This window comes from Selaginella moellendorffii, unplaced genomic scaffold, assembly GCF_000143415.4.
Source record: "Selaginella moellendorffii unplaced genomic scaffold, v1.0 SELMOscaffold_14, whole genome shotgun sequence".
Lineage (NCBI taxonomy): Eukaryota > Viridiplantae > Streptophyta > Lycopodiopsida > Selaginellales > Selaginellaceae > Selaginella > Selaginella moellendorffii.
In genome coordinates this window covers 1,353,119-1,368,159 of record NW_003314275.1, presented here as the reverse complement: position 1 = coordinate 1,368,159, position 15,041 = coordinate 1,353,119, and the positions used below count along the sequence as shown (strand labels likewise).

General features: G+C 51.2%; 2 protein-coding genes and 1 non-coding gene across 3 annotated transcripts; all 3 read right to left on the bottom strand.

The window, feature by feature from the left end:
* Positions 1–916: 916 nt before the first annotated feature.
* LOC9646655 lies at positions 917–9,621 on the bottom strand. Its single transcript, XM_024675065.1, has 7 exons — positions 9,191–9,621; positions 8,067–9,065; positions 6,564–7,997; positions 5,637–5,699; positions 5,147–5,349; positions 2,483–4,736; positions 917–2,128 (listed from the first exon to the last, which is right to left on the bottom strand). Exons 1-7 carry the CDS (start codon positions 9,380–9,382, stop codon positions 1,139–1,141), a joined length of 6,135 nt encoding a protein of 2,044 aa, XP_024530833.1. The 5' UTR covers positions 9,383–9,621; the 3' UTR covers positions 917–1,138.
* On the bottom strand, positions 6,241–6,323 carry TRNAY-GUA. The gene is given in 2 exon segments: positions 6,241–6,276; positions 6,287–6,323. It is a non-coding gene; the product is annotated as a tRNA-Tyr (tRNA).
* A 751-nt stretch (positions 9,622–10,372) lies between the features above and the next one.
* Positions 10,373–12,795, bottom strand: LOC9646654 (pentatricopeptide repeat-containing protein At1g63400). Its single transcript, XM_024675064.1, has one exon. The coding sequence runs from the start codon at positions 12,793–12,795 to the stop codon at positions 10,393–10,395; it is 2,403 nt and encodes an 800-aa protein (XP_024530832.1). The 3' UTR covers positions 10,373–10,392.
* Positions 12,796–15,041: the final 2,246 nt, after the last annotated feature.

The following is a 15,041-nucleotide window of genomic DNA, read 5'->3' as shown; positions in this document are numbered from 1 at the left end:
TTCATCACAATTCCTTGCAAGCTTCCATCCTCGGTAAAAACTGGAGCACCTGGCTGTAGCGCAAGCGAGCCAAACAGTACCACATCTGGGTCGAGGTAAACACCACGTACCATCTCCAACGAGGGACCAAAAGTGTAGAGCGTGTCCATAAACTCATCTACATCTCCATGGACATACATGCACTGGCCAAAGTTTACGCCCACCACCGGCTCCAAGTACACGATCATCGGGCCAGTGCCGTAAGTGGTACGCTCACTGATCTTATACTCGTAGAAAGCATCCTCCTCCAGGAACTTGACCATGATCTTCATCTCATCTCGCAGCTCTTCCACACACTTGGCAACTGTGATACACAATCCTTCCGGATCGATCAGCGTCGCAAAGCCCGTGGCAGTGTTGGGATCAAGCGTCCGATCACGAAGACGTTTACTGGAGATGATGTGCACAGAGCACACAAACTTCTTCATCTCCTTCTCCAGTGTGCTCGACTTTCTCATTTTCGCCCTGTAGCCGTATATCCCTTCCCTCAATTCATCCAAGAAAACTTCTGTTCTCGCTCTCTTCAAATTCCACACCCGCGTTACCTCAAACATGTGTTCTTCGGCCTCGTCGAACGCCTTGCCAAGCGGGGTCTCCGCAAACGCTGCAGCTGCTTCCTCTTCTTCCTCTCTCCGAGACAGCGGCTGCTTTCTCCCATTGATCTGGAGAGGATTCTCTTGCGATCCATCACCCAGACCACACGATCGAGCGAAACCAATTATCTGCTCGAACGTCATACGTGATTTCCCATAAGAATCCTGGATGAGAGCTAAGCTACCCACAGCGAGACTCTCTGGAGCTAACCCATAGTGCCTGGCTACATCTGCTACCAGGAAAAACCCACCCTCTAGCGGCACTAGACGTAAATCATCGCCTCTCTTGACCCATATGCATTCCATCCCAAGAACCCTAAAAAGCACATTATGATTGGGGTGGCGGGGTGGCACCATGAAGAGTTCCATTGAGATCGGTCTTTCCCTGCGAGCTTGGCCTTGTTTTCGATCACTCGCTGCTGGTCTCACCAGAGGATGAGTTCTTTTTCTGGTGCGTAAGAACTATACCAGGAGAAGTGGGAGATTTCTTCCACTCCAGATCTTCTTTAGAGGATGCGATCCGCCAGCGATGGCAGCCGCCGAAAGAAGTTGATCGGCGCCGCCGGCAGCGGGTCCCTGAACCTCGGGTGCCTCATCGCGTACAGCCCCGCCACGACCACGATCACCCGGATGGGCACCACGTACAGCACCACCGCCACAACCAGCGAAAACGTGACAAAGATCGCCGTCGCCCTGGGATCCCTCCAGCTCAGGAGCGCCCCGACCCTCTCCCCCTGCGTCGCCAGATCGCCCAACACATTCTGGATCCTGGCCGCCACGATCCTCACGCGATCATACCTCGCCCGGATCACATTCGGGTCCTTGGCGCTCGGGATGGGATCAAACTCCTCGTCCAGCTCGTCCGGCTCCACGACCTCCGCCTGGGACAGCCGCGCCTCCATGGATGGCGGCGATCGCGGCCGGGATCGGTACTGCCACAGCCCGATCAAGAACATGTAGAGGAAGAGCGTGGGGAGGATGAGCTCCGGGTACCACACCAGGATGAGGAACAAGATATGGACGAGTACGGTCGTGACCGGGTTGCGCCAGTGGCAAATGTTCTCCATCCAGCGTACGACCGCCATTGGCCCATTCAGCACGCTCATGAGGCGGAAGTAGTTGACCTTGCTGCGACGAAGCGACCAAACGTTGACGTCCGTATCGAGCATGTACTGTACGACCTCCTGGCGGAGGGGCGGCTCGGATCGCGCCAGGCGGATGGCCACGATGCGCATGGCGGATATTCGCAGGATCTCCGCCTGGGTGACGCCCAATGGGTGGAGGTAGTGCATTCGCGGCAGCAGCGGCTGGAAGTAGAGCTGGAGCATGGAGAGTACGGACGCGGAGGTGAAGCGTACGGCGAGCTCCACCTCGCCCAGCTTCTTTACGCCCGACTGCTGGAGCGAGAGTAGCGGGTAGCGGTTCGTGTAGACGCGGTCGCTCTCCAGGGTGGATAGCCGGATCCTCACCTTGCCGATCCGGGCGTCGCGGTTGGCCTGGTTGGATTGGATTGAATTGGATGGATCGCCCACAATCACAGCAACAAGAAAAACGTTAGAAAAGCTCGCAAAGTTTTGATCGATATAGCTAAAGAGATCAAAGAAAGCAATGAGAGATTGTGGAGCTATAAAGAGATCAAAGAGAGAATGTGGAGATATATGAAACGATGAGAGATTGTGGAGATATAGCTAAAGATCTCGATCAAAGAGATCAAAGGAAGCAATCAAAGATTGTGGATCAGCAAAGAGAGATCTTCGTAAAGAGAAAGAGATCAAGGGAAGCAAAGAGAGATCATAGAAACTGGCAGTGAAGACTAAACGATCATATAGGAGGCCAGAGAGAGTTCTTACGTTTTGGTGATGGTGGTGATCGTGGTGGCCATGATCCACGAGCTGGGCGTTGTCAAACACGCCGATGGTAAGCACCGTACAGGGGTCGTGCACGTCCCACCGGTACTGCTCGTTCCACCGGGGGTTGAGGCTGTCCATGACCGTACGAGTCCGTACCCACTTCGAGCCGTACTTGGCCACCACGTACGCGTCCGTACTCCCCCGCCCCTCCTTGTTCTTCATGGGCAGCACGTCCTTGCCGCGGATGATCCCCAGCTCCAGCATCCCCACCCCGGCCTTCCACAGCTGCCTCGCGGTTGGATTCGCGCAGCTCAGGTGATTCACCGGCTCGTCCAGGACGTGGTAGCCGCCATCCAAGCACACCCGGAGATGCAATCGCCCATGGAAGCTATGCTTCTTCTGCTCGTCTTCGCTACCATCGCCGCCACCACTATGCTTCTCGAGGTTGTACCAGCGGGAGCTCACTTGGCGGTGGTCGATCCGGCGCTCCACGCCGGAGAGCGCGATCCGGACGAGCCCCAGCAGCGCGTGCTCCTCCTTCTCGCCGCCGCTCTTGCGCTCCTCCACTCGCAGCACCAGATCGTCCTCGAATGGCTCCGCGGCGACGAAGAGGAGGTCCTCGTTCCAGAACGGGCTGGTTGTACGGTTGCTGGCTACCCGAGTCCGCTGGACCTGGAAGCCGAGGTGAGCTCGGACTGTCACCTCGGGCTGGAAGCGCTCCAGGTGGACTTCCTGGGCCTCGATCACGTTCACGCGGAGGTACCACAGCTTGGGCGAGAGGTAGACTTTGGATCGAGTGTGCGCGTATCCGCCAGAGTCCGATTGCCACGCCTCGGTGAACGCCTCGTCCGCCTGGGTGCCCAGCCACACCGCCAGCATTATATCACCTCGGACTGTTCTTGGCGAGCTCTGGCTATGGTGGCTCTTTCGCTCCAGGCGGTACCACTGCGGCGCTAGCGGGCTGTCCGGCGGGACGCGCACTGGGATCTCGGCAAACTCGAAGACGACGCTGCCCAGGAAGCTGGAATCCGGATCGCGGTCGTCGGACACCGCGATCTCCAGCGCTGGGCCGCCCATCCTCTCCTTGCCAAACGCGAACACCTCGTTCCACTCGGGGTAGAGCGTGCTGGGCACGGATCTGGTGCGCGCGGTGTGCGATCCCAGCGAGATCTTGGCGAAGGGATCGATGGCGGCATCCTTGGATGCCAGTGCGCGCGCCTTGACGACGCGGACAAAGAGGTACTGCATCCTCTCCACCAGATCGAAGGTGACCACCTTGTCGCCGATCGCCTTGGTGGCGATCATGGGTTTGGTCTCCTTGAGGATGAACTCGCCGGCGGGGACGATCGTGGGTGGCGATGGCCGCGGCGGTGGCCGGACAAACTCCGCCGCCCTGGAGGCGATCTTCGTGTTTTCTCCATCGCCACTGCCACCACCGCCGCCGCCATTGCCATGCTTCTCTTCTTCTTCTTTCTTTGCTTCCACGGTGGTGGTAGCGGCGCCGCTAGCTTCTTCTTCCACTTCTTTCTTTGGTGGGTCGTCTTCTTTCTTCTCTCCATCGCCGCCGCCGCCACTGCCGCCATCCTCTTTCTTCTCCTCCTCTTCTTTCTTTTCTTCTTCCTTCTTCTCTTCCACTTCCTTCTTCTCCACATTCCCTCCATCGCCATCTCCTCCATCTTTCTCCTCCTTCTCGGGATCGCTGCTCGCGGCGGCGGCTGTTTCTTCCGTTTTCTTCTCGCCTTCTTCGCTCTTGGCATCGCCCTCTTCCACTTTCTTCTCGCCATCGCCATCGGCGGGAGGAGGAGCTGGTTCCTCGTCGCTCCACCACATCTTGATTCCAATCTCGCCTTTGACGTGAGAGAAGAAGCTCCTCTTCGCCAAGGGATAGTAGACGATGGATTCCTCGCCTTTCTTGGCGGCGCTCTTGGCTGGGATCCTCACGCGGCCCAGGAACTGTGGTCGCTGCTTGCCGCCGGTCTTCTTGTCACTCAGCACCGTGATCTCGATCTCCTTGTCGTCGATCGGGCCCTGGATCGCGAATTCCAGCACCGTGTTCCAGGTGGGCTTGAGATCCTTGCTCTTGGGCTCTGTTCGCCGGCGCTGGCCATCGAATTCCAGCACGCAGTAGGGGCTCGCGGATCCCTCCCCGTCCTTCGGCATTAGATCTGTGGCATTGCATACCTCCACGAAGAGCTTCTTGGCGGCGTCCATGGATTGATCGATTGGATGCGTAGCGTTCTTCGTCTTTCCTCCTCTTTATCTCTCAGTGGATCTCGCGGCGAATGCCGGTGATAGGCATTTGGATCTGGGGGGAATTCCTGGCGAATCGATGGGAATGTCTGGAATTGGTGCTCGGCTGTTGCAACTACTCCACCGCGATTCGTAATGGGCGATCTAAATCCAGGGAAGAACAGAGCTTTCTCGCGTGTTCCATCCTAATTGCGGCAAGAGTCCAGGAGAAAGGAGAGAATGAATCAATCCAAGACAAACCGGCAATGTGGGTCGTGGAATTCCTCCGCGATCCAAGCGCCCATCGATCAATCATCCATCCACAAAGCTCCGCCCTCAGATCGATCAATTGATTTAACTTATCTCCTAGATCCTCCAATCTTTCCCAGCGGCGGAAAGGATTGGAATCTCGAGATTGGTAGGCGAAAAAAGTACCCACTCTGGGCCTCGCTTTTGAGCTCTCCACGGTCGGAAAGAAAACGCTTTCGTTGAAAAAGAGCTCCATCGCGCGCCAGAGATCTAACGGCTCTAATTTTGCCACGTGGCGGAGAGCTCATCGTACGGCCGGGGACTTGTCCAGCTGTCAGGATGAACGGTGGGTGGCGGCGCTTGATCCCGAGCATATGCTGTCCTTGATTCTTGCATGATCCCACACAAACAACATTTTGATTGATCTCGTGATCTCAATTTCTTGTTTGTAATTGTTTTCTTTTTTAAAATCCATCACATGTGCACATATGTTTTTATTAAAGTTTTTGAAACAAAAATAAATGTACGCCCACCTGAACTTGTTTGGATCCGAACGTTCAAATCGAGCTAAAATACCACGTACATTCCATTGCCATTTGCCAACTTGTTTGATACTTGCCGGCCACTGGCAATGGCAACACGATGATCACATACATTGGCGTATGCCAGTTAGTACCTGTAAAGGTATTTCCAAACGTATACTTGGGTGTTTTCCTTGGTTGATAGCCTGAATGTCCTGCTGTACACAAACAATCTCCAGGCCGCATATTGACACTCAAATTAAAAAAACCAAACAATGAAAAGCGATTGTTGTGTTGTCTTCGAATTTGTCTTTGGATTGCATTTTCGTAATTTGTGTTTTGTTTTCTTCTGGTCATTTTTCAAGCATGGAAATGGACCTTGATTGATTTGATTTGAGCTTTTGGTTCTTTGTTATTGTTTAAAAGGTCCCTTCTTCATCCCCACAAAACTACGCTTTTTAGTAGGTAAAAAGAGAAAGTAAAGGTCCTGTGGGATTTGATTTGAGGTTTTGGTGCTTTGTTATCGTCTAAAAGGTCCCTTTTTCATCCCCACAAAAACTATGCTTAGGTAAAAAGAGAAAGTGAAGTTCCTGTGGGAAAGAGAAATGTTGGTGTTTTTTTCTGCTCGTTTTTTTTGGTGTCATTGTTGACAGTGATAAGTTCTGTGCGCGAAAGTGGGCCACTATCAAAATGAGGGCCAGCTTCTATGTGACGTGTCAACTGACTCGGCTCCACGTTGACACAAACACAAAGGTTGAGTCCGACCTGCCGGAATCGAACCAGCGACCAAAGGATTGCTGAGCAACTACAGTCCTCCGCTCTACCAACTGAGCTAAGGTCGGTTTCATGATAATCCCATATTTTTTTGCTTACATAGAAAAAAAAGAACATACGACTAACAATTCTTTCTATTTAACAATTCTATGAGAACGAAAAAAAGAATTTGCTGACGACGAATTTGGAGATGGAGCCGAGTCACTTAACACGTCAGCAAATGTACATTAAATGTATTTTTTTCATCTATATACAGCAAGTATTCCTTTTTTCGTTATTATCAAGCAGGGCTTCCTTATCTATTTTCATGGGCTGGTTCCCTCCGAGACCTTGGCCGTGGGCGCCGCCCCCACGTCGGCATGGTTACCAGGCACGAGCACCGGATCATACTGCTGGACCACCAACACCGACGCCTTAACCACGGCCTGCTGTTGCCTGTCGCGGTGATGGTGGCGATCGTCCACGTCTTCATTCGCGACTGCCAGCGCATCGCCAACTGGGCCCAGCTCCGCATACGTGGCCTGCCGCCGCGACAGTGACGCCATCCCCGCGATGGGCCGGCGACCTCTCCCCACGATCAGGAGCCCGTGCTCGTTCTTCCTGGCCACGCCCATCACCGCGTGGATGGGATCGCCGTCCACGTTCACTTCCTCCAAAAAGATCCAACGCTCCTCCTTGTCCTTCTGTTCTTCTAGGACTTCCCTGAGCCCCGCCAATGCCTGTTCGTCGAGAGCGCTCTCCTCCTTGGCGATGGTTCCTGGCGCGATATGGTAGCTCGTGTCGACCGAGGTAAGCCTTGGAATCATGGACGCAAAGTCGGATGAACGCCTGCCGCTGTGACCAAGGTGGTGCTGATCGTGGAGGCCACTGCCGGCAGCGTCGATCGAGACGACGTGCTGCTGCTGCTGCTGTTCTTGCTGCTGGTGCTGCTGATGATCGACCATGAACTTCACCACCGAGAGCTTGATCCCCGGATGCTCGGCCATTCGCATTCCCACAGCTAGAGCCTCCCGGTCATCTGGACCGCCGAAGAAGAACACCGCAACGCTGTGGTTGACGTTCATGGAGGAGATCTGGTGTGCGGAAGCTCCTCGGTCTATGAGGATCCCCACCGAGCACGGCGCGTGGACGAGAACACGCTGGTTCACTGTCTGGAAGCCCGGGTGCATGGTTTCGAGGAGGCCATCGGCTCGAGCGTACTTGTGGAACGGGAGGATGATGACCGCTGCTCGCTTGTTGGCCGCGGTGGTGCAGATGTCGTCGTGCATGTCTGGAAGTGCCGTGATCGCGGTGAGAGACCGCAGCGTCACCTTGTTGAGCTGCGCGAAAGCTCCAAACGCTACCGCGATCCCGTTGACAACCGCGAACGAGGAGCCCCCCGCTCGAGACACCGGGAGGCCGTCTTGCCGGACCCTCTGGACCATCATGATGGCCGACGATCGCTCCGTGAGCTCCACCAGCTGGAGGATGTAGAGCCGGAAGAGCTCCTTCCGGTTGCTGCCCCGGATCGACTCGATCAAGTTCATCACTGTCGGGACGTTCTTCATGCCGTGGACGCAGGCCAGCACCCTGAGCTGCTTGTTTCCTTGCTCGTCGATCGGTGAGAGACGGCTGAGTTTCCTCCGCTTGTACGGTACCTGGTCTCTGGCTGGTTTGTAGAGTGCCATCACCACCGGTGTCGTGATGAAAGTCGTGAACAGCGCCATAATCACCATGATCGCAAACATCTCCTCGTTAAGCACCTGTCAAAATCACGCTTTTGTAGTTTAGCCACCTAACGTAGCGTAAACGAGAAAGTGAAATGCGCCTACCTTTCTTTCCTTGCCAATGTTGAGCACGATAAGCTCCACGAGACCTTTCGTGTTCATCAAGAACCCCAGCGTCAACGCCTTGCGAAAGTTCTCCCCATACGCCATTGACACGGCCAGAGTTCCCAGAATCTTCCCGCCACAAGCCGTGACGATGACGAGCACCAAGAGTCCAAACGAGCGGGCTCCGCTGATGCTGCCAATGTCGGTCTGGAGGCCGCTGGCCGCGAAGTAGAGGGGCAGCATCAAAATGTTGACGAAGTCCTCGATCTTCTCGATGAGTGCGTGAGCAAAGTGTCCCTCAGGGATGATAAGCCCAAACACGAAAGCTCCAAAAATGCCGTGTATGCCGATGAAGTCCGTGACGAAGCCGGACACTAACACTCCCCCCAGTGCGATGCAAACGTAGAGCTCCTTGACTGGCTGGTCGGCCGGAGAGCGGCTAGCGATCCAGGCCATCAGTGGCTTGACGAACAAGAACATCGCAAGCACGAACGCCACTCCACAGAGAAGAATCCATGCTGCCACTGCCGGACTCCGTCCCGTCCCGGAGAGTGCCACGGCCAGCGCGAGGAAGATCCATGCAACCACGTCGTTGGCAGCGGCGGCGGCGATCGCCATCTTTCCAACGTCGGTGGTGAGCAGCCTTCTCTCGGCGAGGATGCGTGCCAGGACTGGGAATGCCGTGATGGAGAGCGCCACCCCCATGAAAACCAGGAAGGGGATGAGCTTCGTGTCGGGGTTGACGGTGTTGTGGAGCACGAACGAGACCCCGACTCCCGCCGCGAATGGGAGAGAGATCCCAGCGATGGAGATGGCGGCGGCCTGCTTGCCGGTGCGCTTGAGCGATGCTAGATCGAGCTCCAGGCCGACCATGAACAGGAAGAACATCAGCCCCATGTTTGCAAAGGTGGTGAGGATCGAAAGGCTTTGCTTGGTGAAGATCTTCGCCAAGTAATCGCTGTTTCGCCCCAGTGCTGATGGACCCAGCAGCACACCACCCTGTGAAAAAAAAAATTATGATCAGTCCACTGGCCACCGCTTCTCTCGATTAAACAAATCTCTCTCGGAGCAAAGAAAGAAAGCTTATCATCGAAACAAGCGCTAGCGCTATCTAAAGAACTTACAATAATCTCCGCGATGACCCGAGGTTGCCGCAGTGGCTTGAGAAGGAGGCCAAGAACGCGAGTGACAGTGAGGACGAGGATAATCTGGACAATGAGGAGCGATAGCGAGAACTCGATGGGATTATCGCCCTGCCAGATGCCATGGGAGGTCGTCGACGCGAGCTTGCAGGTGGAATTGGAATTCGCCGCCATAGCTGCCGCCGCCGCCGCTGCTGCTGCTGCTGCTGTGATCCAATACTAGAGGAATGGATCCATGGAAGAGCGATGCGATATCGATCGAGAGCGCGGATATTTTGCAGCGATAGGGCAGCTTATAAAGCAGCGCCGCCCGGCATTCCGGCGATCGACAGCAGCAAAAAAATGGAGAGATCCAAGTCAACTAAGAGATCGCCCGTCCCGACGATCCCATCGTGCGGAGCAAAGGCGCTCGCGAAGAACAACGACTTTGTCCAGACCTAGAAACAAGAAAGCCAAAAAGCAAAGCAAAAAAAAAAAAAATTCCCTCGCGTGGCACATGTCATAACAGGAAACGCATCCGGCTGACTCGGAGGATGGCGACGTGGCCAGCGCCAGGAATGCCACGTGTTTAGGGCAACTTGGCCGTATTTCCAAGAAATTACTGGCCGAAAGTCGCGCCTTATCGTACTCATGCGGTATGCTTGCGCGTATAAAGATTCGTTAGGAAATATTTTTAACAGCACACTTGCTTGAATCATCTAGCTTGATCCTATCCGGTATACGTAGTAAATACGTAAGTATTTCGGAGCTCATTCTTGCAAATTCCTACATTGCTCTCCATAGCACAATATCCTGTCATAGATTAACAGATACATTTGGTTTGACTTTATTCACATTGTCTTCTTTCGCTCTTTTGACATTATCAGAGTTAGCATCACCTTTGTCAACTTTCCCACTTAATAGTTCTCTTGAACTTTCAGTGAACTGTCAACTTTCTCCAAGATCTTATTTCTCCTCTTGCACTTCCAGTACTTTTTTGGCACTATCGACTTTCAGAACCTTTCTCCAAGGTCCTCCTTTTTATGTGAATCGGATCTCGAATTCGTATATTACTCCACATTTTTTTTCCACCGCAGAAGATGAAAAAGACGAAGAAGAAACTGGTTTATGGCCAGCTGCGTGCATGGCTTCCATCAATACGTTGAAAGCGGGAGGATCTTTGAATCTGATCTCGAACTGGTATACTATTCCACATTTTCTACAAATGTTACATGGTTTTCCGTGGGAGAGGACGAAGAAGAAGAAAATGGCTTATGGCCAGCTGCGTACATGGCTTCCAGCAAAACGTTGAAAGCGTGAGGATCCGGGGACAACTTGAGCCTGTCAATCTCCTTGAAGACTTTCATGGCTTCGCTCAATCGCTGCTCGCCGCAGAGCCCAAAGATGAGACTGTTGTAAGTCACCAGATCCGGAGAACACCCGTGATCCTGCTCCATCCTCTCGAAAACCTCCACCGCGTCGTCCAGGCGCTTGGCTTTGGACAAGCCATCGATCATGATGTTGTGAGACACCGTGTCTGGCTTGCATTGCCGCGAGACCATCACCTGGAACAGCTGCTTGGCCTCGCCAGGCTTCCCTGCTCGGAAGAACCCCTTGAGCAGGCAGTTGTAAGCCACCACGTCCGGATCGTGGCCCTTGCTCACCATCTCGTCAAACACCTCCACCGCTTGCTCGATCTTTCCAACGTTGCAGAAGCCGTAGAGCAGCGTCGTGTAAGTCACCCTGTCTGGATCGCAGCCCCGCTCCACCATCTTCCGGAAGAGCTCGTGAGCTTCGTCGGGCTTGGACTCCTTGCACAGGCCGTGGAGAAGGCAGTTGTAAGTCACGGCGTTGGGACGGCAACCCCGGCTGATCATCGTCTCGAACAGCTCGTGGGCTTGGTCGTGTTTCCTGGCCAGGCTGAAGCCGTGGATGAGCGTGCTGTAGGTGATCACGTCCGGCGAGCAGCCAGCCGCGACCATCTCCTCGTAGACCCCCTGAGCGTCAGCGATGCGGCCCTTCCTCATCAGACCATTGAGGAAGGCGTTGTAAGTCGTCACGTTTGGAACGCAGTTGAGGTCGATCATCTGCTTGTAGAGCTTCTCGGCGCGGCCGAGCTCGTCGATCTTGCAGAAGCCATCGATGAGGATGCTGTAGCTCACCACGTCCGGGACGAAGCTCCTCTCGCTCACCATTGTGCTGAAGATGGCGAAAGCCTGGTGGACTTTCTTGGCTTTGCAGAGGCTGTTGAGGAGCGAGTTGTAGGAGAAGCAGCTGCTAGAACGGCTGCTGATCTTCCTGTCCATGCCTTGCAAGAACTCCTGTGCCTCTTGGATCTTGTCCGCCTTGCAAAGCTCGTTGATGAGCATCGAGTGAGTCGCCATGTCCGGGCAGTAGCCACGCTTGATCATCGTTTCCAAGAGGCTCAGAGCGCTGTCCACTCTCCCGGCTTTGCAGAGCTCCTGGATCACGCTGTGACATGTCCCCGAGCTCGGCTGGATGTTCCTTCCTGCTATCTCTAGGCAAGCCTCTTCGGCCTTGTCGATACGGCCGCTCTCGATCAGCAGCCGGATGAGCATGTCGTAGACGGGCTGCGATGAGCTCAAGCTCTCTTGCATCGTCCGACATGCCTCGAAAGCTTGCTCGATCTTTCCCGACTTGCAAAGGCCGCTGAGGAAAGCAGTCCAGGCAACGTTGTTGAGGGGAGCTTTCGACTCCACCGCCATCTCGAGAAAGAGCTTGAAGGCCTCGTCGAGATTCTCCAGCTTGCAGTGAGCCAGCACCATGTAGCTATAGATCGTCGCGTCGGGCTTACACCCGCTCTTCACCATGGCTCTAAACAGCTTTGAAGCCTCGATAGCTTTGTCCTGGATCACAAAGTTGACGAGCAATGCCTTCTTGAGCATCATCTCCACCGCAACTCGCTTCTCCAAATCTCTTCCAAAAACTCTGGAAAATTCTCCCTCTTTCCCCGTGGCTTTGAGACACTCGGTAACCTTCTGGTAGAGCGTGGAGCTCGGCTTGAACCCCTTGTCCACCATCTCACCGAAAAACCTCACGGCTTCGTCGGAGTTCCTCTCGTAGCACGACGATTGCACGAGAACAGCGTACGTGAATCCATTCGGAACCACGCCCTGCGCGACCATCTTCTCGAAAACCTGGCCGGCTTGCTTCAAATCGCGGTGCCGGATGAGCTTATCCAGCAGGCAATTGTAGGTGAAGACGTCGTGCTTGAAGTTCCTGGCCTGGAGCCACCTGAAGAAGGTAAGCGCCTCTCCTCCATCCCTCAAATGCTTAATCACGGCTCCCACGGTCTCCCTGCAGCTAGATTTCCCATCCCATTTCTTCACCACGACCTCCAGTTCCAAGAATCCGCGCTGCTGCTGCTCCTGCTGCTGCTTCTTCTGGGAAGAATAGATTGCCCCATTGCGGCTGAATCCGCCCAGGCGCGAGCTCCTACCGGGAATTTGGATACGAACCTCGGACTTCTTGGATGCTCCATCGCCGTCACTATTGTCGATCAAAGAGGAAGCCGCACGGCCTCGGACCCTCCTGCAGGAGCTGCAAGCGCCGGAACTCCTGAATCCCTCGGCGGCATTGGGTCGCATCGCTAACAGAGTGATGATTTTAATGACTGATGGATATACTTAGAATTTGTTTGGATATTCTAGCATATTTTATGATCTAACGGTTGATATTCTTTTAGATTACTTTTGAGTTTAAAAATTATAAACATGTTTATATAATTTATAAACGGCTTAAATTTACTTTTTGGTTTAAGTGAATATATAGAATATGATTGAATTTTTTGAAATATTTTACCATCTAACAGTTGTTATGCATTTAGATTTATTTTGTATTTATAATTTTAAAACTTCCTCTTCTAGTTTATTCCACCACTTAATTTGTAATATGCAATAAAATTAATGTTCTAATTATAAATTATAGACATTCTACCTAATCATGATAAGGCACATTTTGTGCTAAAATATATAATAGTAAAGTTGAATTATAAATACTCATAATATAGTTATTATAAGGCACATTTTTTGCTAAAATATATAATAGTAAAGTTAAATTATAAATACTCATAATATAGTTATTATAAGGAACCTTTTTGGTTATTTGGAGAGATATAGATACAATAAAAAATCATTAGTTGGAACTCTCACTAAATTTTCTTCCAGTATATGATCATTAAAGAAAAATATGATTTATCTTTATAACATAAATATGTGACTAATTTGGCTTAATATCAACATGTGAGGTCCAAGTGTATCTACCGATACGTGGAAGAAAACCATCTTGCCTACTTCAAAGTGGTCGAAAGAGGATGACGGTAGTGAAGAGGAGGATAGAAATGATGGAAGGGTGGGGTATTCATCTAGAGACGAAGTGTTTGAGAGGGGCTATGATGCCATATACTAATACTAGTATAGTGAGATTTTGGTTGGAATTTGGACCATTTGCTCTTGTATATAAACTATGGTTTTTGGGCTAAATGATATATATAATTTTATATTCTCTTTCTATATTCCATGCACTCATGTTAGTGAAAATGAAGGGCAACTTTAATTGTCCCTAAGGAGTGTTAAGATTTGGGATTTTGGTTTAAATCTAACTTTTGCATTGTTTAGATTTCCCTTTTTTTATAATTTTTCTCAACTTCTTATCTTTTGCTTTTTCCTTTTTATTCATTTTCATGGCAAAGCAACAACCTCCTCCTCCTCTAACTTTGGAGTAGTAGTTGATGCAATTGCTTGATGCTATGTGATTGCAATTGAACAATCAAACTCAATTGATGGTAACATTCACGGCATATGGTATAATTCCTCTTGCTCTTATTGTTGTTTCTTGCGTCCAACCAGAGTTCTTTTGTGGGAATTCTAAGGATGATGTGTACCATTAGTTGGATCACTTTACGATGATTACCATATATCATTCTTAGGATGATGCTCGGTGTTTACATGAGTTTCCCATGTGTCTCTAGGGATGGCCCTACAATGGTTTGAGTGCAGTCATTCGTGAGGATTGGAGCATTCTCCTAAACGTCTTCAAACACTTATTTGGACATCCTAACAATTATGATGATGCCTTTCAACAATTGCATCATCTTCATCCAAGGCCATTTGAGTCCATGATACAATTTGGCATTTGTTTTCAAAGCCTTTTATTTTGTGTAGAGCCAAATATATCAGAGAAGATTAAGTTAGGAATGTTGTGGCTAGCACTTCATCAAAATCTTGTAGGACTTGTGCATGCACTTGCTTCAACCACCTTTGATGATGCTCTTTGTTTGGCATAACATTATAAAATATTACCTTTTCCACTTTTCACTGCACATCCTTTATCTCTATTTCCTGTGGAAGATGGTCCTATTCCAATAGAGGTTGATGTTGCTGCTGCCCAAGTTTAAAGACAAAGGTGAGGATGTGGTTGTGGTTGTGATGTCTGCTACTAAGCATGTGATGAAGTTGGTTATATTTATTAGAGTTGTCAATGTTTTTCAGATTAGCAATCTATATTTTCTAGGTGGAGACCTTGGCATCAATAACATCATGTTGGTGCTGTTGCAATGGAAGGTCTAGATATAAAGATGCTTCTTAGAAATAAAGAGTCACTCGAGTATTGGAGAGATCTTGTGTGAATAAATCAATGACCCCTTTATCTTTCTTTTGGGAGTATCATCAAGTGTAGTTCATCTAATGTTTACTTTACAAACTCGTTTTTATAACAAGAAGTCCCTATTATTTCCTTTGTGTTGGTTGATATAGGCTCAAGTTTATCTTCTATTACTCGGCTTGCTGCCATACATTACTGTTTACATTTGCATTATGCAGTAGAGTGAATTTTC